A 26,905-nucleotide genomic window follows, 5' to 3' on the forward strand; every position below is an offset into this window, starting at 1 on the left:
TGAGAAGCTTCAGTTCCTTGACTCCCCCAGCATCTGCAGGTCTGATTAAGCACAGGACCTCAGTGGGATTTAAGCCCAGCTGTGGCACTGGAGATGCTGGGGTACAGCACTAAGGGCCCTGGGGACTCAGAACTCAAAATGCACACATTCCCACACTGGCCAGGCACAGACAGCTCTGTGTATCAGCCACTGTGCTTCAGCAGGCTGCTGCTGCCTGCAGAATGGAGTGATGGGAATTCCTGGTCCCACCCACCTAAAAATCAATGGAAACGTTTCCTCCCTATGTTGAAAGATCTGCATGGAGCAACCTCTCCAGGCCAGGAGTGGGTGGGGCCCAGAGCTGGGCACACTGCACACAGCAGGTAGGCAGAGATTCTTTTACAATTTGCTGTTCTCCCTTGACACAAAAGCATAAAAGAAACACAGATTAAGCTACTACTTTGATCTTGCTAATTCTTTTTTCTCCATGTTGAGGAGTTTATGTATGACTTTAACAAATAAGAAGGAGGGAAAAAAAAGAAATAGCAATTTATGGCTTCTGTACCCATGAAAACCTATTAAATCAAGACAATCTAGAGCAATGCTTTCCAAATAACCATGTTAATCCCTCTCTCTGTGACACATTTACTGGTTTTGTCATCACACATGGTGTCAAATTGCATCTCAATAACCATTTCAGCCAGCTGAACTACAATTGCAATGTACTTTTTAAGACTGTATGTAAAACTACGTAGAGATGCATATATATTTTTGTGGCTGTGGTCAAGAATGTGGCAATCTATTATTCTAGGTGGGTTTTTTTTAAAAAAAACATACCCAAAAGTTATTAAAAGCAGTGAAAGAAGTAGGAAGAAAGAAATGGATCAGCTGAATGCCCATGTGAGACTGTTTGAAATGCTTGAGGAAAATGTGTTTCAATGGCATATATTGATTCTGTGATCATTTTTATTAGAGTTGGTTTCTAAAACATTATATTTACCATAGATATCTGTGCCTTATATATGTTATGAGTCTTGGGAGAACAGGATGATAATACTTGTACTGAGTGACATTCCTCAGAACACAGAAGATGATAAATTCCTGGTTGTCCAAGAAGCATACTGAAATATTCTTGCTATCTTAGGCAGTGCTCTTGTTTTCACTGCACATCTACAAGTAGCTTTGTCAGGAGGTTGGTGTGGCTGAACAGGGAGCTTGGTGGAGCTCCAATGTGAAAAGGTAGTGTAGAGGAGATGGAAGCAGGGACAGGCTACAGTGGAATAATTTAGAAGAGTTACCTGAGTTTGTAGGAGTAGCCTTGGGTGATACAAAGCCTAAATGCAGTTGAGGGTTACATGGGAAGCACAACAAGACTTTCCAATGCTTTGTAAGTACAAAAAGGCAGAGGAAGGAATACCCAGAACCATTGCTGAATGGAGGAGGTGATGTATGACAGCAGACACTGATAAAATGGAGGCATTCTAAGGTTTATTTGCTATCTCTACCACCAAACTATCCCATGCATCTGTGCTTAGGGAAAGGGTCCAAAGAGAACTACCAGCAGTGGATGAGTGTTTAGCTTGGGGTTACTTGAGAGAGTTTGACCAGAAAACACCATGGGAGCAGACAGACCACATCCAAGTGCCAAAAAAACCAAGATTAGATGTCTCTGCAGGGCCACTCTATCACATCAGAAGGGTTATGGAGATCATGGAAGGTTCCTTAATACATGGTAATAGGTAAATGTTGCACCATTTCTTCAGGAAGGCCAAAGACAATCTGGGGAGCTCTAAACTAACCAGCATTGCTTTGGTCTGTTTTGCAGAGATAATCAAAACTCCACTTTTGTGCAAGTTATAAAGCCGGTCTGTTCATTACAGCGCTGGGCACATGTGGGAATCGTTCCCCTAAAATGACATGAGTACCTCTGGGAACTTCAGGTCCCTTTTTATCCCCCTCTCAGATACATATGCATACAATTTCACAATAGGTTCATACATATTCATTTTTGCAAATTTCACTTGACATTTGCCACTAGTTCTTCTTTATCAGAAAGAATTCCTAGGTCAGGTTGACCTGCTCTCACAGCAGTCTCTCTGTCTCCCCCCCTTATCTCTGTCCTTCATTGAAGCAGTTTCCCTTGAGCCTAGGCCTTGCAGTCAGGCTACACAGACTCAAAGATGTACAATTCACCTAAATCAAAATAGATTTCTATTCTGGAAAATTTCTACTCTGTCTCAGGTCCCTGTGCATCTTCAAGGATTAGATCTTCTTGGAGATCCATTTCTGGGCATGCGAAGGAGAAGGTGATTGGAAACAATCAGCATGGATTTACCAAATGTAAATCATGTCTGACTTCCTGATTGTATTTATGATTCTATGACTGGGCTTGTGGATGAGGGGAGAGAAGTGGCTGTCATCTAACTCAAATTTAGCAAGGCTTTTGACATTGTCCCCAACAACATTCTTGTTCCCCAGTTGGATGTTATGGTTTGTATAGCTAAAAATTCATTGAATTGGCTCAGAGGAGAATGGTTGAATGTGTTGTTGTCTACCCAGACAACATTTTCCTGTTTACCTAGTAGAGTGCCACAGGGATCTAGAGACTGGAACAGTCCTGTTTAGCTTCTTTACCAGGTGCTTCAAGGAGGTCATAAAATCCACTTTCCTCAGATTTGCAGATGATACCAAATTGGAAGGAACAGTGAATATGCTGTGGGCAGTGCTACCATACAGAAGAACCTCGACAGGGTGGAGGAATGGGCCAAGAGGAACCTTATGAAATTGAGCAAGAACAAATGCAAAGTTCCTGTCAGTATTCCCACCTGGGAATGCTGAGGCCGTGCACCAATACATGCTGGAGGTGGCTGGCTTTCCTGCAAGGGCTCTGGAGAGTCCTGGCAGACAGCACACAGCACCTGTGCATCAGGAGTGTGCCTGGCAGCAAAGAGGGTGCCCTGGAGAGAGCACAGCCAGGAGCTTATGGGAAGGGGTTATGCTCCTGCTCAGCTCCTGTCAGACCACATCTAGGCACTGTGTCCTTTTGACCCCCTCCAGGAAAGGCAGGGAGGAATTGGAGCCAGGTTTAGCTGAGACTCCCCAGAATGGCTGGAGTCAGAGGCACATGTGGAGGACATAAAGGAACTGGATTAATGCAGCCTGGAGAGGAGGTGGCTTCAGGTGTACCTGACAGCAGCCTGCCAGCACCTCTGAGGGTGTCTTCAAGAAGACAAAGCCAGGCTCTTCTCAGTGGTAAGTTAAGTGGTGGGAGGACAATAAACAGCAAGCATAAATTGAAACAAGAACATTTGGCCTGGGAGTAATGGAAAGAAAAACATGTGAAAAAGTAATACTGGTGTTGGGTAAAATGGTTTAGGTGTCACACATTTACAGACCATAAATTGTGAATAGTCAGGCACCATTTCCTATGTTCCTGGCTCCATCCACCTCATGTATAAAAGATACTTTACCCACCACAGTGAATTTCCATTGGCTAGCAGTGGAAACCTTTGATGTAGCCCAAATTCTTAATTATAGCAAGCATATTTTTTCTGCAAAACATGGCTCTAATATTTCAGTTAGCTCAGGCTCAAGCCTGTGTCCACAAGGCATGGGGCAGGCACCTGCCTGCCAGGTTTCCTCTGTGGTATGGGCTTTCTTGTTTGGCCTGGCCTGTGAGTTCAGCTTCTTGGCAGAATTTATTAACTGGGACTAGTGCTGCAGGATGGGCTGCACAAGCACCTGCTCACACTTATGCCTGACTGGCTTGAACATTGGACATCTGCTGTGCACATCTGCTGTCCCTCTTCTCTAGTTAGCAAAGGAACTGCCATCCCAAGGCTGCTTGTTTCAGCTGGTGTAGCTCTACCCAATGTTCCAATAATACAAAGTGGGTAAAAGGGTTGGGTTTTTTTTATTTTTTTTTCTATTTAAGAAAGGATGATGATGGTGTGGTGGTAGAGGATGAGGATGGAAGAACTGGGCAGTCCCAGCCTTTCCATTGTAGAAATCCAGCACAAGTTTCTCACTCACTTCATCACTCAGCCATGAAGCCAGAGGCTGGGATTGTCATTCCTTCCTGTACATGGAGCATGGTCCAGGATTACTCATAACTCATAGTCACCAAAAACACCCTAAAGATTCAATTTAGATTTGTATTTACTGATTTTGAATGACTTGGAGAACAGCTGGTCTAGTCTAACGCAGAGCTTGATCCTGCAGCAAAGCATTGCTCCACTTTCTCCCAGCTCTGAGTTTTCTCCTAAAGAACAGGAAAATGGTCTATCTGTGATGGATGTAGCATTAAGGACACCTCTAAATTTTGTCAGCCAGTGGTCTCAGTATGGCCACAAGGTTTCAGAATACAGACCTCCAGTCTGGTAAGCATCTTTTGGTGGTTTCTTGGGTCAGAAGTAAAGATGAAGTGTGGAGAAGTGATTGTGCCTACCCACAGGGGTATTACTATGCCACTTCTGCATGACTGGTAGGAACTGACTTGCTGTGAATGAGGTCAGCAGCCTTGGACTTGAACTTCTAAAAGGTATTTTTCCTCAACAATCTTTTTCTTTAATTGATCATTAATTATAAATAATTAATTAATCATTAATTATAAATGATAAATCATTACCCATTAATGCTTCTAAAACCAAAGTGTTTAGCTTAATGAGTTTATTACAATAGATCCTAAAAATGTAATTCTGCCTAGTTTTGAGGAAAATCAATTCCCAGAGAGGGAACAATTCAGGCTGAGTTACATCATGCAAAGTGAACTTGTTTGCCCAAATAGTCTCATAGCATAGAAGGGGAGCAATGAAAAGAAATGTGGTCCCACCTCTTTATTCACAGGTTTGAATAGTTTCCTGGAGGGTGTGTAGCAACACAGATAATTTCCTGCTGGTAGCAACAGGAGGTTTTCTGGAGGAACAAGTGTCAGAGAAACCAGACAAGAGTGGTTCTGAGTCACAGAGTCACCTGGGAAGCTCCTGTGTTGGTCAATGCTCAGAGGTGAACTTGGAGTCAAACAACCAGGCAAATGTTTGGAGAATTTTCCTGTTCAGGATGAGGTTGAGGATGTATGATTGATTGGTTGCCTTTGCAGTGCTGTACCCAGCAAGAGAAGGAGACTCAGAGCTGACCCTCTGCATTACTAGCATGGCATGGCCAGCTCTTTGTATACCCAGAGGAGGGCTGTGTGCACCTGGTGCTCAGTGACCTGCAGGGAATGTTGCTGTGTGGTGCTGACCATCTAGCATTCTCCTTAGCTTCCCAATAGCTTTCCTTAATTTTTAGTGTTAGGTGGGAGGGAAAACCTACAGACTTGCATTGTAATGACCCTCAGGTTTCCCTTGGCATCTCCTGCTGTGAGGAAAGGCAAACCATGACTAAGCACTTGATGAGCTTGAAGAAAAAAAGCTCAGTCAGTATTCTCAAATATATGAAAATGTGATTCTTGTGGGCATTGTGACATGGAGATCTAAGCAGCCAGGAAGTGACAGCAGAGCCTTCATGTTCAGTGCTCATCATTTTTAGTGAGTCCCTCTGAGCTGCATGACTAAGTTGTTCAACCACACCTGAATCTGGGTTCTTGAGGGATAAAACCTGTTCTATAGCTTCTTCCTGAGTTACAAAGGCTTGGGTGATTTTAACTTAAACATCAAACATCACTGGCTTCTGAGTTAGGGAGTTAATATGTTCCTAGAATCACTTGTTAAACCAGCAATGCACATGGTATAGCTTATATGACATGTGCCTGTTTACAGCCTACAGGAATGGTGTTGTTTCCTTTACACTTCTCTTTGTGCTAGACTTCTGTATGCTTATCACAGATTTTGGGGACTTCAGACACTACAACTACTCCATCTGTTTTTAGGTTGCCTACAAGCTGCGTAGGCCTGCATGCCTATGTACAATTAATTCCTCACATTTCAGGCCAGCCTGATGGATGATAGAGTTGAAAACAGAGATGAGTGAGATCTCTTCTGCATAGAATCATAGAATGGTTTGGGTTGGAAGGAACCTTAAAGATCATCTAGTTCAAAGCCCCATACTGTGAGCAGGGCCTCTTTCCACTAGACCAGGTTGCTCAGTGTTCCATCCAGCCTGGCCTTGAACACTTCCAGGGGCATTCCCAATTTCTCTGGGCACAACACCTTCACACAATGGAATTTCTTTCTCATATCTAACTTAAATCTACTCATCCCCCCTTGTCCTGTCCCTACATGTCCGTGTAAAAACTCAAAAACTTTCTCTCCATCTTTCTTGTAGGCACCCTTCAGGTACTGGAAGGCTGCAATTAGGTCACCCCAAAGCCTTTTTTTTCTCCAGGCTGAACAAAACCAAATCTCCCAGCATTTCCTCACAGGAGAGGTACTCCATCCTACTAATCATCTTGGTGGCCTCCTCTAGCCTTGCTCCAACAGGTCCATAGCCTTTCTGTGCTGGGGACCCCAGAGGTGGATGCAGCAGTGCAGGTGGGGCCTCGCTGGAGCAAAGTAGAGGGGCAGAATCACAGGGCTTTGGATGCAGCCCAGGACCTGTTTGGCTTTGTGGCCTGTGAGTGCCCATTGCCAGCTCATGTCTAGCCTCCCATCCACCAGCACCCCCAAGTCCTGCTGGGCAGGGCTGCCCTTGATCTGTTCATCCCTCATCTGGACTGATTCCAGGGGTTGCCCCAACTCAAGTGCAGCACATTGCACTTGGTCTTGTTAAACCTCATAATGTTCTCATGGACCACTTCCCTCATGGCATCCAGATCCCTCTGAATGGCATCCCATCCTTCAGGTGTGTCAACTGCAAGCACCACCCAGCTTGGTGCCATCTGAAAATGTGCTGAGGGTGCACTTCATGCCTTTGTCTGTGTCATTAATGAAGATATTAAATAGTGCTGGTCCCACTACAGATCCCTGAGGGACATTCCTTGTCACTGATGTCCATTGGGACTCTGAGCCACTGACCAACACCCTCTGGATGCAGCCATCTGCATCCAATTGTTTATCCACCTTACAGTCTACCCATTGAATCCATTTCTCCAATTAAAAGAGAATGTTATTGTAGGGGACCATGTCAAATGCTTTACAGAAGACCAGATAAATGCCTATCAGGCACTATAATTGCAGGCCAAATTAAGGAGAGTATAACAACTTCTAAGTTTGAAGTTGGTCCTACTTTACATACAAGATTTAACCAAATGACCTTCCACCTCAAATTATGATTCTAACAAAAGAAGGATTTTTTTCAAGAGATACTTAAAACCTTTACTTTGAGCTCTGAAGTCATAAGGGAAATTACTGGGACTCCCTGTGCAAGTCAGAGATAAATGAAGGTCACGCTCTTTCCATCTGTGGATTTCACAAACCACATCAGTACTCAAATACCAATGATCTTACTATTTCTGGAACTGGTGAAATTATATTCACTTCTTCATGCTCTAAATTTACCCCTAAATTACACACAGACATTCCAGCCCTAAGATGCATGTAGAAATGAAATGAAAATTCACAGCTGGCTGGATGCCCCCTGCAGACCTGTGCTGACTCTACGGTCACTGATGACTAAACAGCAGTTACTCTTGCTTAGCCCAGTGATGTGAAGGCTGGATTGAGCCCTGTCCCTGGTTTCCTATCCCTGATTTGCTCTCCCTACCGTAAATGAATGAGGATGGGTTATTGTATGTACAGCAGGTGCCAGGCACATTCTCTGGCACTCTTATTTCCTCTTCTTGAGGAATTCACAGACGAAGTAGATGGTGACTTGGCACTCAGAGTCATTCCATTCTCCTGTGCTGAACATTTCCACACAGTCCTCGTGACCAGCTGGGTCATGAGGCTCCCCTTGCTTCCAGTTACTGTAGTTCTGCAGTGGGCTGTTGTCTGCATACACAAACTGTCCTTCTCTTTCCATGTCATTCAGCCCAATGAAGGCTCGGAACAGGCCACTGCTGGAGATGTAGTCAGCAAGCAAGGCATTGGTTGCCTCATCTTTAGGCATGGCCAGTGATCCTCCTCTGTCCCTGCAGTGGATCAAGGCTTCTCTGTAATTCTTCTCTTCTTTCACAATGTAATAGAATTTCTCATCTGTCTCTCTGATACCTGCTATAACTTTGAAGAAGAAAAATTGCTTAATGGCATGTCAACAGATGCTGAAGGTTATTCTATTCCAATATGGCAATAAGATGATTTTTACATTAGAATTAATAAAAGGGAAGGAGGAAAAGTATTCCCACCACTGTATTTATGATGAACGATGAGGACATGATCAGAGATTGATGTGACTAATGGGATTGTCAAGCTCTTAGCACACATTAGGACAAGAACTACTCAGTCCTGATTGTCATGTCTCCTGTGACACTTCAGTTTTCTTTCCTGGATGCCTAGTCTAGGAATCAGCTTAAGGCATGCTAAATTGTCAAATGGCAATGTCTAATTCTGGATCGCCCTATTGCTTTGCATGTTCTTGAATACAGATTATGAAAGAGTGCCTAGGGGTAGAAACACAGTGGTATAAATAGCTTTTCAGGCCCTTTCCATGTAGAGGTAAATGAATGTGACTGCTAAGATAAGACATTTTAGATATGGCCTGATATTCAGAGCTGCTGTAGCACTGTGGCATTGACTCAGAAGAAAATTTTGGTTGCTCAGCAGCTTTAAAAGGCAGACTCTCAACCAATGAGTTTTTTAGCCTAGTGAATTAAGCAGTGCCAAGGAGCATGCCTGGATTGCTGGAAATTGATTGTCTCTGCTAGTGGATTGCTGGAGTGGTGCTGGAGTGGTCCTGAGCAGAGTTAGGCCTCGGAAAATTAACACTCTCCCAAATAATTCAGGAGTCACCCCACACTTCCACAGATCAACAGTGGTTGAAGAATAGCAATGACATCTGTTATTGGAGTCAATTAAATCCCCTCAAATATTTAAGGATCCTTACCATTCTTCAGAAACTTGATGGATGTGTTAAGACGAGCAACATTGATATTCAGCTGTCCGACAAATCTGCGGTATCTCCCACAGTCACAGACCGTGCCTGATGCAATACAGAGGATAGAGGACTTACCTATTCAGAAGCATTTGGGGGTGTGTGTGTGCATGGAGAGTCACTGTAGCCCACTTCCAAAGCTTCTGAAGATCTGGGCTCCACTTATGGAGGGCCAGTCTTCGCCTTACCCCACAGGCTGCACTTCTGTTGATCAGTGTTTTGGCTCTGTACACTCTGTACACTCCCTTGCTAACTGGCTTAAGCAAGTTAATACTGACCCAAAAATCAATAGCTTTCAAGCCCTGAAGTCTCAGTTAATATCTTTCTTTTTTTTTTTTTAACTGGAATTTGGCTTGCTAGAGGTTTTGTTTGTTCTTTTTGTTTTTCTCAGAAAGAAAATAAGTTGCTGATGATTTCCCATTAAGCACCAAATGGTCATTTTATATGCAATCTCTTAAAAATAAACACTAGTATACATTTAAGGTGGGTAACCATTCAAGGTTACTAGGTTACTAGTGCATCAGAGTCAAATTCTCCTCCTGTAAGCAAATGCATTGCATTAATTTGATAACAGATTATGTTTCTATCTAATATCACTTACTTTTTCATCTCATGCTCCTATTAGGAAACTGTTAAAGGGCTTAATTCCTTTGATACTAAGAAACTTTCTTCTAGTATCCAGTTTAAATGCATACTGCTGGCCTGTGTGTTAGTTTTTATTATACCAAATATTACCCATGAATTTGGGTGACTTCATATTTTGTGCATGCTGGTATATTCATAGGAATCAGTCATGTCCCTACACTATCCTTTATTTTCTTCAACAAAACATTTTCAGTCTCTTCCTTACATTTCATTTATTCTCCTTGGGCTTCAATTACATTTCATTTATTCTCCTTGGGCATTTCAATGTATTTTCCTTGCCCTCATAATTTCATGGAATTTCTTACAAACCAACCGTGAAATCAAAGATCCAGCAGATTTGACCATTCTGCACAGAAGGATGCATAGCATACCTGCTTTTCCTTTTTTTCCTGAAACCCCTGGTAAGCCTTTGGCTCCTTTGTCACCTGAATAAAGAGGAAAATATATTCTCAGATCTCAGACAGTGCATATGTCAGGGAAGCATATTCAAAAACCCAATTAATAATATATTAACAGTGTGCTTTTTATAGGAAGCTCTGATGGACTGTACTGGAAGACATGCCAAGTTAAACAAACCATGATTAATTCTGGTGCATGGAAGTGAGAGCCCTTTAATAGCTAACTCAGTGATAACACAAGCATCTTGTGTGCTGCCGGCTCCTGGTACCACTTACTTTAAATATAAACTGCAAAATGATCCTGAGAGGCTGAAAGCAGTTAAGAAATCTTAAAAAGGTGAGATCTGGGTTCTCTCAGGGGCCACAGGACAGAGCCCTTCCCCAGGTTCAGCAGCTCCATGGTGAGAGGAGGCAGCAGATGTGCTCTAAGCCACTGAGTTCGTGTGTGCAAGAGATTGCGTGTGCGGGCAGCAGTTGGCACCTGCATGGAGGGAGGTCATTAAGGAGCAGCATTTCAGTTCAGTTTATGGAAATGGGATTTATTTGCATCCAACTGCAAACTCTCCAACTCTCATCCAACTCTCTTTTGTAAATTATAAGAATGATAGAAATACTTCTCCAAATGCTCTGCCACTATATAACTGGAGGTGACCTGTTCTTTAAAAAACCTCAGTTGTGATTTGGGTCAGAACAGCTGGACTTTATCCAAAATTCATGTCAGCTCTTTTATGAATAAAACCTTCAGAGGTCAAAACATACTAGTACTTGCTCTGCCTTATTGATGACCATGTTTTTGTGTACTTTTTACTTTATATGGTTGTGTTTCTTTAAAGAATTTAGATGTTGGCTGTCATTTTAATTAGCAGCATACCCACTGCACACTTGCAAGCTGAAATTTCAGGCTTGCTTCATTAAGAACTCCAATGTTTAGTCACAGATTTAAACAGTGACCTTTGCTTCCACAAATAAAGAAAATGAGAAAAAACTGCAAGGGGACAATAAATTGTGCATTGAGATTAAAAGAGAACTTGATTTAAAGGCTCAGAACATTGGTTTACTTTCAGATAAAGAAAAGCAACTTGTAAGATTCTTCTTTTTTTGTCTCTTTTGGGGATTGAAGACATTTTAGGAGATAACTCTGAGTTTTCAGTTTTCTAGGCACTTCTGAAAATTAAACCCTCAGGTCAAAATATTTTCTTCTTGCCTGATACTGAGGCTGGCTGGAGGCCATGAAAGGTTTATTAAAAACAGTGGTTTGAGAAGCTCTCCAGAGAGATTGTTCCAGCCACTCAACAGTATATCCAAGCTGATGTGCTGATTTGAGACCCCAGAGTTCTCCTGGCAATGGTGGTGTCCCTGATCAGCTTTCAAGGCAGGTCTCCTTGTGGTAGAAGAAATAGTCCTTCTCAAGTAGCTCTTTAGGAATATCAGAAAGGAATGTCTGAACTTCTTCTCAAGATAAATAGAGCACAATTTCATGAAATGATTGTCCAGGCAGATTTGGAGTCTACCTTGATTTGGAAGTAGTTGCCATCCTTGCTTATTTGAGCCCCTTCTTAAAATTCCTGAATTGGTTCCTTACCAGGACAGGGATGTCCTGTGCATTTCTTGCTCATGTGACCCACAGCAGTGCAGGTGACAAGGTGGCACCCTCAGCAACAGTAGGACATTGACTTAGGCCTTCAGCATCCAGATCAAAGGCACACATTTGTCTCTTAGAGTGTTCAGAGGATTTACTTCACAGGTACTGAATTTCTCCCATCCTCTTTTACCACAGAATCATAGAATAGTTTGGGGTGGAAGTGACCTTTAAAGGTCATCTAGTCCAACCCCCATGCAATGAGCAGAAACACCTTCAACTAGACCTATCAAAGAGGATTGATATCTTAACTCATAGAAGAAATTATTTTAACCAAATTAGTTGGATATAATGCATGAAGAAAATAAAACTAGGGTATTTCAGTTCACTCTCATCACCAATCTTTATGCATAACTTTATTTGGAGAGAATTGGTCGTACCATTATCTAATATTGCTCCATATCTGGAGCTCTCATAAAGCACATATTTACCTTGAGGGTAAAAACCCCAAGGAAATTCCCAGACCAGAACTTACCCTTTCCACCAATTGGACCAATTTTACCAAGCATTCCCTGGTCACCAACATCACCCACTGGTCCTTTGTTTCCTAAGAGAAGAAATGAAGAGGAAATGAGTATGGATGGTTGCTGTAATTTCTTTTCTGAGGCACTGTTTAGGTCTCTACTGCTGCTGTTTTTCCTGAGTGTGGCCAGTCTGCCTGTGTGGCAAAGTGAAGTGAGCACAGCCCTGAGGATATTTGGAAGAGAACAGCCAGATCTCTGCTCCCGTAGGGTACGACAGTAGGACATGGCATAGAACCTTAATAAAATTGCCTGTTCAAACATCATATTGTCTTAGCAAAAATAGAAACTGAAACTGCTAGTGATTTACTTCACAGCCTAACCAGGCTGACACCTTTTATTTTTCTCCACCACAGGCAAAACACTTTCCTAAGTCCTTGTGGCTTTGCTGGGAGTCCTTCTCAAAGCAGGCCTGCAAGTAGGGAGCTACTAAGTTTGCTGTAGGTGTTTTCCCAGTCTTCAGAGCACCAAAATAACAGGTGTCCTTTTTAATTGATTAATAAATAGTGTAAGTTCTGAAATAGCTGTCTAATGATGGCAGGCCAATCTAGGGAATCTCAGTTTGCAAAAGGACTTTAACATCAATAAGATGCTTTGTAAATGGTTGATTCCCTGAATTCCTTGTATCTTATCTGATGCTCATTTTAAGGTAAGAAGTGAAATCATAAGAATGCATTTAAAAATGGAAGAAGTTTTTTATTATAGCAATAATAACAGAGTGATTTTAAAGTTTCTATAAAAGTAAAAGCTTTCCTGATTAGTCTTAAGCCACAGTCAAAGAAGGAAGATCTTGGATATGCATTGTCATTAAACTCTAAAGATAAATTAAGCTTTCAAATTAGAGTATGCAAATAAGGCTGACACAGTCACATCTGGTGCCTCTAAATGATGTGCCCAGATCACACTGTGGGTATGGAACATATTTAATTGAGCCAGGTCCTGAAACATCTGCAAGTCCTTGTTCTCATCTTGGATGCTGTTTGATCAGAGGAACTTTTTATTTGTGTGTGTATGGCTTTGTTTGCTTTGTCTGCAGAATACAGACAACTGAAACCAAATTTTATTGAGCACCCTGACATATTGCTAGGCAATAATGCTCAAAATTCAATTTCAACTAAAGGCTAATTTCAGTAAGAGTAATCTTTCTGATTATGTATATGATTTTTTTGAATCAGGTTTTCTGAATCACACTCATGACAGCCATATGTATTTGTCTTAAGTATTGATAGGAATTGAACCAAGCTAAGTATTGTTATGTTTACCAATTAATGTTTGACAGGATTGTGAAATCCACTGGTGAAACAGAAATGAAAAGCATTAAACATCAATCATATGCATCAGTACAGTTGTGTATAATGATATTCATATGCCAGCAATAGCCAACAAACCATCATAAATACCTTTCAGTCCTTTTGGTCCAACTTTTCCTTGTTTGCCTACTTCTCCTCTGTCTCCCTTTTCACCTTCATCCCCTTCCAAAAAACCAGAAAATAAAACATCATGGTACATTTCTCTCAGTGCAGTAAGTACAACTAAACACATTCAGAAAGAAAAGTTCATGGGGTTTTTTTCCCCTACTGATTTCTTTTTATTTCCCATTGAAGGCACAGCAGCCATGGGATAAATTTTCAGAAAAGAGATGAGGAATCTGACCATCATTAGGAAAAGCGAAAAGCTTTCCCTTTCAGAGAGGCTGTTACAACATGAAAATTATACAACAGCAATTCCTACTCCTACACTTTAAACATTATTAGCTATAAAGCAGATAAAGAAACCAATCTTTTGGTATTGGGAAACTTGAGCACACAGGGGCAAACTGCCAAGGGAGGCAACAGGTGTTTATTAATTGTTCCTAGTGATTCCATTCCTAGTGACTCTGTGTTCAGGGTATGCAGATGCATTCAGAATGAGAGGAATGTAAATATGTTGAAATAGATCTTGACATAGACCTTGGCACTTAATATGACACAATTCTTGCCTACATTTTTTGACAGATGGCATTTGTATGTTGATACAAGAAACTTGTTTTGCAATTACTCCAATGCTTTATTTTGAAAGGTCATGCAGAGAGTATCTGTAAGAGGCAAAATCATTGCATTTATTATGGTAGTGCAGAGATTTCTCTAAAAGAGATTGAGACCCTATTACACAGGTTCCTGTATAGTTCTGTATAAGCACTTTCACTGTTGGAAGACAGTCTCTCATTGTGCAGCATATAGGGTAAAGGTGCAAGGCAGCAGTTAGTCAGAAAGAAATGTTATTTCCTTCCACAAGTAGCATACAAGGTTGCTTTGCATGGAAGGCAGGAAGGCAGGAAAGAAAGACTAAAGATGATTTTGTCATCTTAGTTTGGAGCCAGATCATAAGAGGAAGATTTTTTTTTCCTCCCCCCAGCAGAGGTGAGGAGGAGACACACAACTCGCCTGCAGCAAAGGGCCATCAGTGAACAGGGCAGCCTTCCAGAGCCTCTCCCATTGTTCCCTGCCCTTGTTGGCAATGAGCCTTGCTGTGCAGTGGGGAGCAGGGCCACAGCCTCTTGGCTCAGCCAGGATCTCATGTGCTAGTGGCAGCCAGTTGGTTGTTCAGTATATGGAGAGCCAAGGGAGGGAAGTGTGCCTGGATGTCAGCCAGAGAGGCGAGGACAGAACAGCAGGATGTGACAGGACCAATAACCTGTCTCACCAAGAGTGGTGCCTGCAGCCCCAGCAGAAAGTGTGCAGGGAACTGAGGTGTACTGAGGGTGACTATGGCCCAGACAGCCACTTCCAGCCTCCCACAGCAATGGTCTCAGTGCTTACCTGAGCCAAGCACTGCATCCCTATTGTATTTGCTGGGACCCTCGTGGCAGGGAGGAATGATGAATCCAACTCCATGTTCTCAGAAGGCTAACTTATTGTTTTATGATACTATATTATATTAAAGAATGCTATACTAAACTATACTAAAGAATACAAAAAGGATAATTACAGAAGGCTAAAAAGATCATCATGAAAACTCGTGACTCTCTCCAGAGTCCCGACACAGCTTGGCACTGACTGGACAATGAGTGAAAACACACCAGAAATCCAATGAAACAATCACCTGTGGTAAACAATCTCCAAACACATTCCACATGTGAGCACAACACAGGAAAAGCAAATTAAATAAGAATTTGTTTTCCTTTTTCTCTGAGGCTTCTCAGCTTGCCAGGAGAAAAATCCTGGGTGAAGGGATTTTTCAGAAAATGTGAATGTGACACATCCCCTCCCCTAATGAACAGCCACTAGTGATTCTTCCCTCCACCAATTAACCTTGTGCCTTTTAAACCCATTTATACCTTTGGCCCTTATAATAAATATCCTGTGGCAAATAGCCCAATGATTTTTTTTAGTGTGCTGGGGAGAAAGTACCTTCCCATGGATGCTTTAAGACTGGTCATTATATTGGTCTCATTTTTTTTGAAAAGTACTGCCCATTCATTCCTGACTGGCCTTCTACTTCTGTAGTCAGAGGTAGCATGGGCTGTTCTGTAGAGTGATAGCAGATGAGAAGTGCTGCACATTAACTGCACAGCAGATAAAATTTAGTTTTAGCTGTTTGGCACCTTTCCATCCCAGTTACATGGACTGAGCTGAGCCTGTCCCTTTATGCTGAGAAAACCCTTCCATGCTGGGACTGTCTTGTTGGTCAGGATGCCCTTTGAAGGAAGGTTGGTGGGCCAAGCTGAGGAAGATAAAGGGCTAAACTTCAGTTCACACTGAAGGGAGGAAGCAGCTGCTGAAGGGATGGACAAGGAGGAAACAATGTGCTGTGTGCTGGTTCGCTCAGGCTCTTTTTTTTAACACCAGCTTCCACAGGTAACGTAGGAAAAGAAAAGTCTAAAAGCAGTCAGCAATATAAATTTTAGACATCTCTCTTTTCACTAGGTCTTAAAAATACTGTAAAAGCTACTGTATATTTCTAAAAGCCAAGCTCCTTAAATATTCAGCTGAAGCTGTGGGTCTGAGCTGGGAGCTGATGGAAGGATGCCTGCTTTTACTGGGTTCCAGTCCTGCCAAGCAGGACTTGGGGGTGCTGATGGATGGGAGGCTGGACATGAGCTGGCAATGTGCACTCACAGGCCAGAAAGTCAGACCTGTTCTGGACTCCATCAAAAGCAGAGTGGGCAGCAGGTCAAGGAGGTCATTCTGCCCCTTCACTCTGCTCTGGTGAGGCCCCACCTGCAGTGCTGCATCCACCTCTGGGGTCCTCGACAGAGGAAGGACATGGAGCAAGTCCAGAGGAGGACACCAAGTTGATCAGAGGGATGGAATACCTCTCCTATGAGGAAAAGCTGAGAGATTTGGTTTTGTTCAGCCTAGGGAAAAAAAAGGCCTTGGGGTGACCTAATTTCAGCCTTCCAGTACCTGAAGGGAGCCTACAGGAAAGATGGAGAGACTTTTTACAAGGACATGTAGGGACAGGACAAGAGGGCATGAGTTTAACTGAAGGAGAGTAGATTTAGGTTAGATATGAGAAAGAAATTCCACAGTGTGAGAGTGGTGAGCCCAGAGAAGTTGCAGATGCCCCATCCCTGGAAGTGTTCAAGGCAAGGCAGAATGGGGCTCTGAGCAAGCAGGTCCAGTGGAAAGGTGTCTCTGTTCATGGCAGGGGGATTGGAACTAGATGATCTTTAAGGTTCTTTCCAACCCAAACCATTCCATGATTTTATGATTCTACTGACCATCAAACTACAGCTAGAGAATACATGGTTTAATTTTGCTGTTGACTTCAATGCTAACAAGAGGAAATTGTTCTTTCCAAATCCATGTGTGAAACCGCTGTGAAAGTGCAAAAGTCACTTTTCAGTAGTTCAGAAATTCAGAAAAGTTCCCAGAGGCTGATAAAGGGCTTGTGAAAGGACAGTTTGGGAGCAGGTTAAGAACTGATCTCATCATCATCTGCAAACCCATACAGGGGGAAATATGTGTGACAATAGAAAGGAGGTAGTGCATGATCCAAAGGCTGTAAAGGCTGGATGAATCTTGACTAGAAATGCAACATGGCAATATTTCACAAATGGACTGTGTTCTCTGACAAGGAACGGAGATGGGGGAGGCTTTTCATGTCCAGCCTTTCCCTGTGGAATGAATTTCTTTGTGTAAAAAAAAAAAAGCTGTAATTCTGGGTCTGGTATAGAAGCTGCTGAAGGAGGTTCCTTGGCCTGTGGAAAACAAACCATATTCCTGCTGACCTTCCAAACCAGGGCTTGTCATCCTGGCAGTCCTCCTCACCTTTCTCAGACCAGCCAGTTCCATTCTCTGCAGGCTGCTCTGCAGAGTTAAAGCTATGGAAGTACTGGTGGTTGCTGCAGAAGGAAGATCTCTGTGCAAGATGCTCCCTTCCTCCCTTCCTCCCTCCATCCCTCTCTTTCTCATTTGTGAAAGAGTTAATCCTGAAAATAGAACCCAGGAAAGAAAGTCAATATACAAGTGGAGAAGCTGCGATTACTTTCTAAAGATGTTTTACTCCTGTCTCAGTTTCAGCATTTTGAGCCATTGAAAGATCCAGTGACTTTTCCTGATGGACTTTGGAACAAGATTTTCACACCTAGGGCTGCTGAAGTTGAAGCTACTTTGTCCTGTATGAACATTAGCCTGAGAGCTGCCAGGTGAGAGGAGTGAAGGGTGTGGCAAAGTTTGTTCTGGGGATTTCCAGAGGTCAGGCAGTGCCTCAACTTTTATTAACACCTTATGTGATCCAAATTTTTGCTTAAGAACTCTAAAAGCCTAAGGGAGAGGGAAATAAGTTCCATCACCTGTTTCATCTTGGTGTAAAGAAGCCTGCCACACTCTGTCTTACTTTTCATATCCAGGAAAACAGGAAGAACAATAATTTGTCTGTCTGTAAGAGAGGGTAATTGTGCTTTTCTCCCCATCTGTCATCTGACAATAGGTAGGCCATTACAAAACAAGGGTAGAAACAAACAGTATTAGTTAGTGATACCATTTTATTGTTAATTTAAGACTAGATTAAGCCCAGTACCTGCTGACATGGTACGTGCTGTGTCCTCCTTGAGCTGTTGTGTGCTGTTATCACAAATTTTGGCACTAAAGGTGAACTCCTGGGTTGTGCTTCCCTCTTGTGGTCTTGCTATGATTTGCAACCAAGTAGGAGAGACTGAGAGGTTGGCCGACTGTTTTGGGCAAGGGCAGAGTTGGCTTTATTTCTAGTTTACCATAAGTGTCCCTCCCTGTCCTCTGAGACTTCATGTGGACAAGCCATCCCACTGCATCAGCCTATTTTTTTTTTTTTTTTTAATCTTCCAGGGAAAAAAAAATATCTGTCCTGCTAGTACTATGGACTGGTTTTTTGAGTTCTGTAGTACTGTGCTTTGTGCAACACAAATTTTCTGATCCCTGACCTCATATGCTTGCTATCTATACCTAGAGGTTAACCTCTCCTTTTTGCTGCTTTGCACTTGGGGCAGTGTCAGGTTAAATTTTAACCTAATTAACAGATTGTCACTTTAAAACTGTGGTTGCAGAGATGACAGATATTATGCAGCACTGGCATTTGAAGCATGGGTGAAGAAGCACTTGGAGTCATTAACTGAAGTAAGACTATTTCTCAGCCTTGTTAGTATTTCCTCAAGCTGATTGGTTTCTTGTGTGTCACAGATATGAAACACCAGATTTCTGGCTAAAAGAAACACCTGAAGCAGTAAATTACTAGACTCTTCCAGCCTGGGACTGTGCAAGGCAGAAGAGCAGAAGCCATAAGAAGTAAGTAAATTTTGCAGCCATTAGAAAATTTTAATTGTAATTGAGAGGGAACTGCAGACCTTCTGTAAACAAGCTCAGGAAAATGCTGAAGGTCCAATTACCAGCAGGATTTTTAGGCAGTTGAAAGGGGCTCTGTCTTTTTTAGAGTTTGACTAAAAACCACTAAATAACTAAATGTTGAGAGGTTATCTTTGGTAAGAATTTAATTAGTAAGAATTTACTGACCTTTAAGTGACTTAGATTTCCCTGATGAATCTTTTGTAGGCAATTTATCTGGTTTGTATTCATGAACTTAGGAGGTTTTCAAGTTCACAGATATTGTTCACGGTTATTTAGTGACTCTCCAAGTCTTGTAATCAAGGGCTGACCATGGCTCCTGGAGAACCTGGGTGTAATTCCTGGGGGTTTCAGAGCCCCTGTTTATCTGCATCAGGATGAGAGCATTTCTGCAGGCTGAGAGGAGACTCTGAACTGGGCTTATGCATGAGTAGCTCTCAGCACATTTGGAGCTGTGCTGAGAGATTCCCTGGGACCACTGTGTCAGGTGTGCTGGTGTGCCACGGCCTCAGGTCAGCTAAATACTACAGAAATGTTCATGCTCTCTCATCCTCTCTTTTGCAGGTGTGTCTCCCTCCAGAATCAAGGACATGTCCACCCTTTCAAATGATAGAAACATCACTTATGCTGGGCTACAGCACAGCTGTCCTCCTACACCGGATACTCTAAACTGAAAAAATTCCACTACCAGCCAAAGAGTCTTTGAAAAGCCCTGGGCCTAATGACTAATTTAACCTGACAGGGGAAGGATGAGAATCTTTCTTTTAATCTTGATGAGAATACCACATGGTGGTATTCTTAAACAAGGCAAGCAGCTTTGCACTGCTTGCCTTGGATGCATTCATCATTCCTAGGCACAGCCAATGCCCTACCACAAAGGCTCTGTATGGAATTTGTTCCACGTGTGACACAGTTCTGCTGAGCTCCATGTTTCATGCTCTTAGTCCCACCTGAGGTGGCAGATGGACCCTCCCCACCTCCAGAGACTGAATGTGAAGAGTACAGGTGATTTCTGCCTCTCCTTAGCCAACCTGAAAGGATAAGGAGATGAGCATAAAACTCTGAAGCCTTGAGAACCCTACAGGAGCAAGTGAATGCCTGCCCTCCTGGAAGGGCCTCACAGGATTAGCTGTGTAGCTTGGGACACTGAGTGACCCTGAGCAGGAAGAACCTTTGCAGCACTCGGGCATGCACAATATCTGCCGAGAGGGTTGGTCACTAGAGGGAGTCACAGACTTTAAGAAATAAACAAACACAGCCCTGTTTGTGTTTCCAATGGATAAGCGCGTCACAGTTACGTCAATGGAAAGACTCAAAATTTCCTCTGATTTCACTTTCAGTGTCATTTAGATCCTTAGCAAATTTCCCAAACTGTGCACTCTTGCTTTCATGCTGCATTTGGCTAGTGAGGACAGGATTTCTTAACATCAGCTGCCTCTCTGACGTGATGTTCCCTTCCCTGTCCTTCCTCCTCCCCTCAGTTGCCAGCACTGCCCTACATGCCTCCCTTCCCTCTGCCTGATGTTGAGCACTCTTTTCACCCTATTTGGAAGAAATTCTTCTCCCTAAAGAGAGGAATATCAATAAGGCAGATACATATTTTTAGTGAGTGAGCTGAGCAGCTCAGTGCAGAGCCTGGTTTGGCCAGAGCCCTGTGCTGGCAGTGCTGGGATGGTGGGTTCAGTTCCCAGATGAGCCATTCATGTAAGAGTTGGATTCAATGATCCCTGTGGGTCCCTTCCAACTCACAGAATATTCTGTGAGTCTGTGAAATAGCTGAACCAGCACGAGGTGGAGCAGAGACCACATGGTCAGAGTGGAAGAAAAAGATGTTTGGCCTCCCTTTTTTGTCAGAAAACCTGAGAGTTGAGTAGTGTGTTCAGCTGTAGTGTGAACTACACTGCACCCATGGTCACCTTCCCAGGTGTCCTGCAGGAACATGCAGGGCTCCTACATATGCACCATTCTTACACAGATTATCTTCCTTCACCCAGGTTCAAATTAGACAATACAAGCCCTTCCCTTGTAAAATAAAAATCGTAAAGAAAAAAAAAAAAAAAGAATTTTCTGATTGCCTTTCTACTTATAAATTGAACTTCATTAGAAATACCCTCCTCTCATATTGCCTTGCACGGGGCATACCCAAGCCTTCAGTAGGCTCAGTGAACCTCTGCTGACTTGTATTATTTGAAAGTGTGGATCTTTGTGCATGAATGGAATATACATTATTTCTTTAATAACACAGAAATAATTTCAATCATTCTTGATTCTCCTTTTACTTGGTCTGCATGATTTGATTTTCCCAGCCTCTTGTGCTGCCATTCTGACATGATCTCAGAGACCCATGAATTATGGTGGCTTCAGTGAGGAATCAGACTGCCACTGGTAAGAAATACAGACCCTCTGTCTCTTGAATTCATGTATTTAAGTCCCCTGATCTCTGTAGCTCAGCCTGATAATTTCCAGAAATTTACTCTGTGCTAAAACAAGGTATTCTAGAAGCCATGAAAAATAGAATTATGTGTTGAAATTAAAGGACTCTTCAGATCAAAAATGAGGCACTAAGAGAGAAATTTAGTTATAGATTTGAACAGCTATAGGATGTGGTAAGGCATTTGTATTTTTGGAAGGCAACGTGGATAGCAGCATATCTGGTTTCTGAAAGGTTTTGAGATTTTCCAGGAGTGGAACTGCGTAAGCACAATTAAAGCTGAGAGATGGACAGCTATACTGGTGACCACAGTAAATGCTATTTTGAGGTACCAGCCAATGTCACAGAGTTTATAAGCATCATTTGTGAGAAATAATGATAAAGAAACATTTTAAATCTAAACTGCTATGGGAAACTCCCGGTGCTCTTCAAATTTCATCTTATTCCGGTTTCTCAACCTGGATCTGATTCAAAACTTTCAAAGTTCTTGTGTCTGGATTTCAAAGAAAGTGAACTGGGATCAGGGACAGATAGCAAGGTCTAGAGCCAGTCTTCTGAAGTGCTGAGAGCCCATGAATCCATGTGAAAACAGCTTCTGCAGTGCCAGCCCCTGCTCACATATTTAATGGGAGTTCAGAAGTCAGAGTTTTGGGTCGTCCTCTGCTTGTTTCTACCCTCATGTTGTTGCTTATTGATTTACTCACAGCAGGTCAACTCCTGTCTCATCAATGTCAACAGCCCACTTAAAACTTCCTTTGCAGATCAGAGCCTGCAGTCTCCAGGGGAGAGCAGGCTGGAAGAAAGGACAGACTGGGACACCCCTCAAAGGCAGAGTCCAGGGGGGCAGAGCCTGATCCTCCTGATGCTGCCAGGGCCACCACAGCTGGTGCCTTTGCTCTCACTGTGTTGGATGCTGCCTCCCCACAGTCCCAGACCCTTTCTCAGCAGCAGCAGCAACATCCAGCCTGCTTTGCTTGCAGGCTTGGAAGGGTAGAAAGTAAGGAATAGGTCCATGACTACTTTTGCTAGACCAATAACCTGGCTCCCCTGGAAAATTCATTGTTTCATTTATGCTTCATTTCCTGGTTCTCTTTGGACTCAAGAATTCAATGAAGTACAAAGCATGGTCATTACTGCCCCAGTTACCCTGCTGTGAATCTGTGTTAGCTGATTTAAGATGTAAGTTTTCAGAGTTTCTGTCCACAACAGCCTAGCTGTTGTTCCTAACATCTTGGGTCAAACATCAAAAATCACTAGTTATGAACACTGAAAAGATCTACTTTTTTTTTTTTTAACTTTTGTTTTGTTTTGTTTTGTTTTGTTTTTGGTGGGGGGGCAGTGGAAAAGAAGGGCAGAGGTGTTCTTAGGGTATTTCAATAAGAATCCTAGAAAATGCCTCATGCATTTCTGTTCTTTACTGCCATATAAGCCAGCTGGCTGTGTACCTCAAATCTTTTTACGAGACAGCCATTGCAGTGGGCTCTTTTCATTGAAAATGATCCTCTCTTTTTGAGAAGAGACCTGAATGTTGCCTAGAAAAGGAAATGGAGAAGAGTGCCAAGTTTTGCCTCTCTCTTTTTTACAATTTTCTGTTTTTCTGGAGTGCCCATTTGGGAAATTTCTTTGTATATTTTTTGGCAAACAGGCTTCAGGTTTCATTTTCTTGCCCCAGTGAGGGGAAGCAGCAGCTGGGGGGGACATCAGCACCTGGTGGGCACCGTGTGAGCCCCCAGAGGTGGGGCTGGAACCCGCGGGGTGCGCTGCACCACGCACGGAGCTCGGGCACGCTGCTGTCCTTGCAGCACAACTGCAAACCTGACAGGACATCCACTGCATCCCTTCTCTTCCTGGCAGACTGCAGTCTTCCAGAGTATTTTTTTCTAGCTCTTACTGTTGTACACAATGGCCTCTGCTTTTGCCTTATGTTTTCTGGGAGTTGGTGGGGCTGTCGCAGTGATTTGAAGACTTTTCTGGTAATCAGCCTGGAATCACCTTTTTTTTTTCATCCCACTGCTCATGTCATACTTCTCTTGTGACTTCTCAGGTGTGAGCATAACAAAGAGATGTTTTTGAAGGGGAAGAATATGGTGTGCACAAAGTAACTTGGACAAGTTACATGTGGATTGTGTAAGTGGCCTATCTTCACAACCCTTCTTGAACAGGTGATTTTCAGGCTGAGCATGTGAAGAGGTTGAGAGTTTGCTCCTGTAACAGCTGTGAATGCCTAGAGGATTGAGTCATATAGCCTCCAATAGTGCAGGCAATAAAGAGTTATAAATTCTGAACTCTCCAAATCCCCCCCACTTCTCCCTCAGTGCTCTCCTCTCCACTGTGCTGTGTGATGGAAACAGCAGCATCTCTCTCTGCTGATGGACCAGGGTCCATCCCACTTGGAGCACACAGATTGGATCTAGCCTATAGGACAATTCACACCTTGCACTGGGATAGGGAGGTGGGACAGAGTAGGAAGTCTTACAGCTATTGAATACCTTTTAATTCCTTGCACTTCAGGTTGCTTTGGCCTATTAGACACTTCCATGTTCTCATGGAAGGAGGAAGTTGCCACAACAGGAATCTAACCTGTGGTGGTTGAAACAGCTGGTCAAAGTGGTGTGTGAGATCAGCACCTCTGTCTCCTGGGAGCACCACCATGTTTTACCATGGCTGAGATGCTGAGCACGTGGAGGGGAGGAGGTAAAACTTGTTCTGGATGAATCAAAACCTATTTTAAAGAGAACAATGGACAAAGGGACACAAGAGATGTGTAGCACAAGGAAAAGAAACTACAGCAGCAAAAATCAGAGACTTGTCTGTTATCAAGCTTAGAGTTTAAACAGCAAAGTTCTGCCTATGGCTGTGGTCACAAGCTTGGGATCATGTGCTCTGAGTCATAGACATTAGATGGATGAAGGAAAACTGACAGCAGGACAGACTTTCTCCTGGCATATTAGGTAAGCATTTTTCATGCTTGGCTACAAGGGATGCCTGAGAAGTAACAGGGCAGTTCATACACTCAGCCTGCTTGGTCTTTAATTGCCCTGATGACTGGAAGCTTGAACAACCAGTGCCATTAAGGGCTACTTGTAACTGTCCTGGATGAGCTCAGCTCTTGAAGGAACTGAAATTAATCTTAAAGGATCATATCACATAGTCTCCAAAATGTATTTGATGACCTGCAGTGCATATGAGCTAGTAATTTGGAGGTGATTTATACTCAATACTCCTTCTTGTCATGGATCTTGGGGATGGTGATCTAAAGTAGTAGATTGAGCTGTGCCAATAAACTGCTGGTCTCATCTTGTGTTTTGATGTCAGCCAGGAAAAATAGGACTGATAATGACTAAATCCCAACTTTCTCAGTATTGCATTTACAAAGAATAATAATATCTACCCTTCAAATGCTCCCTATACAAGGTAGACCACAGAAGCCTGCTGGAGTCCCAGCTACTCTGCATTGTCACAAGACCCCCCTCATTAGCCTTGTGACTTGTTAAACACAATTCTGTCAAACTTTGTTCTCCAGCCTGCCATTACTTAGATACTAACTAGATACTAAACCAACACCCACTAGCTCCCTTGGGGATCATTACATCTCTCTGCATATATGCTGTGGCAGCAAAAATTTAAGCTTGGATTGTAATCATAAAGAAATTAATTTCCTGATTAAAAATGGTCCTTTAAGCAACATGCATTTGAATAATCCATCATAAAAACAAATGAGTCTATAGCAGTGCTCTTGACTTGATAATATTTTTTCTGCTTTAAATTTAAATCAGCTGCATTTTTTTCCTCTCAGTCTGTAGCCTATAGAAAAATACAATGAATTACTAAAAAGAAAGCAATAGTTTGAAGCTGCAATAGCCATGGTGTGGAATATATATTTTAGACCTGTCACTGCAAGATAGATTTCTATGTCATGGGCCTAATAAGATACCCTTCAGGCAATTCCACTGACATTAGTTGTCTTACAGAAAAAGTAAGTTAATGCAGAAAATTTGGTTTCAGATATTTGCAAAGTGTTTTGAAGATAAAAGACCTGTACATGCCAGAGTTGATTTAGTTATTGTTGAAATCTCCAGCAAAGGTCCTGTTTAATTCAACAAGAGCTACTGGATCAGGTCTGATGAATGTAGCAGAGATGTATTTACAAATAAACATTTGAAAATAATGGCAGTTTGATCATTTTAAATATTGTGTATCTCTCCCTATCTGTAGATGTAAAGCAGACCATTAACAGTTCACAAGAGGTGCCTACTTTTAAATAAGTCCCTCAGTTTGTGTCTGTTAGCTGTTTTCATTGTGTGGTGAGCACAAGAAATAACAGAAGATTTGTGCAGCTGAAGAAAGATGCAAAAAGACACCTCTAACTTATATGAAAATATGTAACACTGTTCCTGAAACTAAAGAAATGAAAATTTAAATCTCCTTGCTTCTCCATTTTCCCCCATTACAGTTACAGTTTACCAGATGTTTGTACAGTCTGCAATATTTCACATCTTTCATGCCCAGCCCATGCCACAAGCCCTCCAAGTCTCCACTGATAAAAAATCAGCCTTTATCAGTACTGGTCTCAGCATTAGCAACCTGATAATTCCTCACCTTTTGGTCCAGGTAAAATTGTGTGTGTTGAGCAGACATCTGTTGTAGGTCGATTATCAACATCAAAACCAAAAATCTGAACTTGCAAGATAAAAAACACTACAAGGGTCCCATATGTCGTTAGCTGTTGTTCTTTCTTGCTGCTCATCCTTGCAGTTTCTCAGGAAATGCCTTTCGTTGTTGCAGTCTTAAGAAATGCAGCTGACTCAAAAATAAATGCTTCACCAACTGGAGCAGTGGAAAGCTTGGGAGCTACATGCAAGAAGAGCTAAATAAAGTGAAGAAAGGGGTTTGACGATGCTGTAGTTATTTCTGTCCTGCACATTATCCAGGATATTTATTTAACACTGACAGCTGTTTATTCCAATTTATCTCTTATCTGAGCGAGACATTTAGCTGTTTTTGCCATGGAAAATTTCTCCAACATATGGGAATATCTCTCTTGTAACTTTTCTGCCTCTCAGCACTGAATCTTCACGCCCAGCATTTCACTTACTCAAAGGACAAAAGACTTTGGTATTGTATCCAAGTGTGTACTAATTGGTTATAGGATACATTTGGCTGGTTGTGTGCTGGAAGAGTAATGCAGACTGCATATAACATGTAGAGATACTTTTCCATAAAAGCTTTCCACCAAGAAGACTGTTAGTGACAGCAGACGAGCTGCCAGTCCGCTGTGGGTGGAAATCCCCAGTGCTCTATCTCACATTTTGGGTGTCAGGGACCCACAAATGAAAAGTTGACATTATCCATGGGTGTTTTAGCCTGAAACACACAAATGATTGGTTTATGCTTACAGATAGCTTCACAGTGCTAGCCCCAAGCCCAGATCATGTTGGTAGACAGAGAGCAGAAGGGACAAACTTCAGGACAGAAGACACAGAACAAGATGAGCTTGAATGACTGCATCATCTTCTCCCATATCA

General features: G+C 42.5%; 1 protein-coding gene across 2 annotated transcripts; it reads right to left on the minus strand.

Annotated features, from left to right (window-relative positions):
- COLEC10 (collectin subfamily member 10) lies at window positions 1-26,221 on the minus strand. 2 transcript variants are annotated; one of them, XM_071421686.1, is made up of 6 exons: window positions 25,980-26,220; window positions 13,550-13,621; window positions 12,104-12,175; window positions 9,963-10,016; window positions 8,899-8,994; window positions 1-8,075 (listed from the first exon to the last, which is right to left on the minus strand). In XM_071421686.1, exons 1-6 carry the CDS (start codon window positions 26,125-26,127, stop codon window positions 7,684-7,686), a joined length of 834 nt encoding a protein of 277 aa, XP_071277787.1. In that variant the 5' UTR covers window positions 26,128-26,220; the 3' UTR covers window positions 1-7,683. The 2 variants fall into 2 exon arrangements, with proteins under 2 accessions (XP_071277787.1, XP_071277789.1); XM_071421688.1 differs by lacking the exon at window positions 8,899-8,994 and having other exon boundaries at window positions 25,980-26,221.
- Window positions 26,222-26,905: the final 684 nt, after the last annotated feature.

The sequence above is a fragment of the Agelaius tricolor genome, unplaced genomic scaffold (genome assembly GCF_023055355.1).
Source record: "Agelaius tricolor isolate 1412-34295 unplaced genomic scaffold, bAgeTri1.0.p SCAF_2, whole genome shotgun sequence".
Lineage (NCBI taxonomy): Eukaryota > Metazoa > Chordata > Aves > Passeriformes > Icteridae > Agelaius > Agelaius tricolor.

What these genes read in the sequence shown, in the direction of transcription:
- COLEC10 (XM_071421686.1), bottom strand. Translation starts at nt 26,127, where the DNA reads ATGAGCAGCAAGAAAGAACAACAGCTAACGACATATGGGACCCTTGTA. An exon ending in TGGACCAAAAGGACTGAAAG is followed by an intron (nt 12,176 to 13,549) that starts GTATTTATGATG and finishes TTCTTCTCTTAG; the next exon opens with GAAACAAAGGACCAGTGGGT. An exon ending in CATCAAGTTTCTGAAGAATG is followed by an intron (nt 8,076 to 8,898) that starts GTAAGGATCCTT and finishes TCTTCTTCAAAG; the next exon opens with TTATAGCAGGTATCAGAGAG.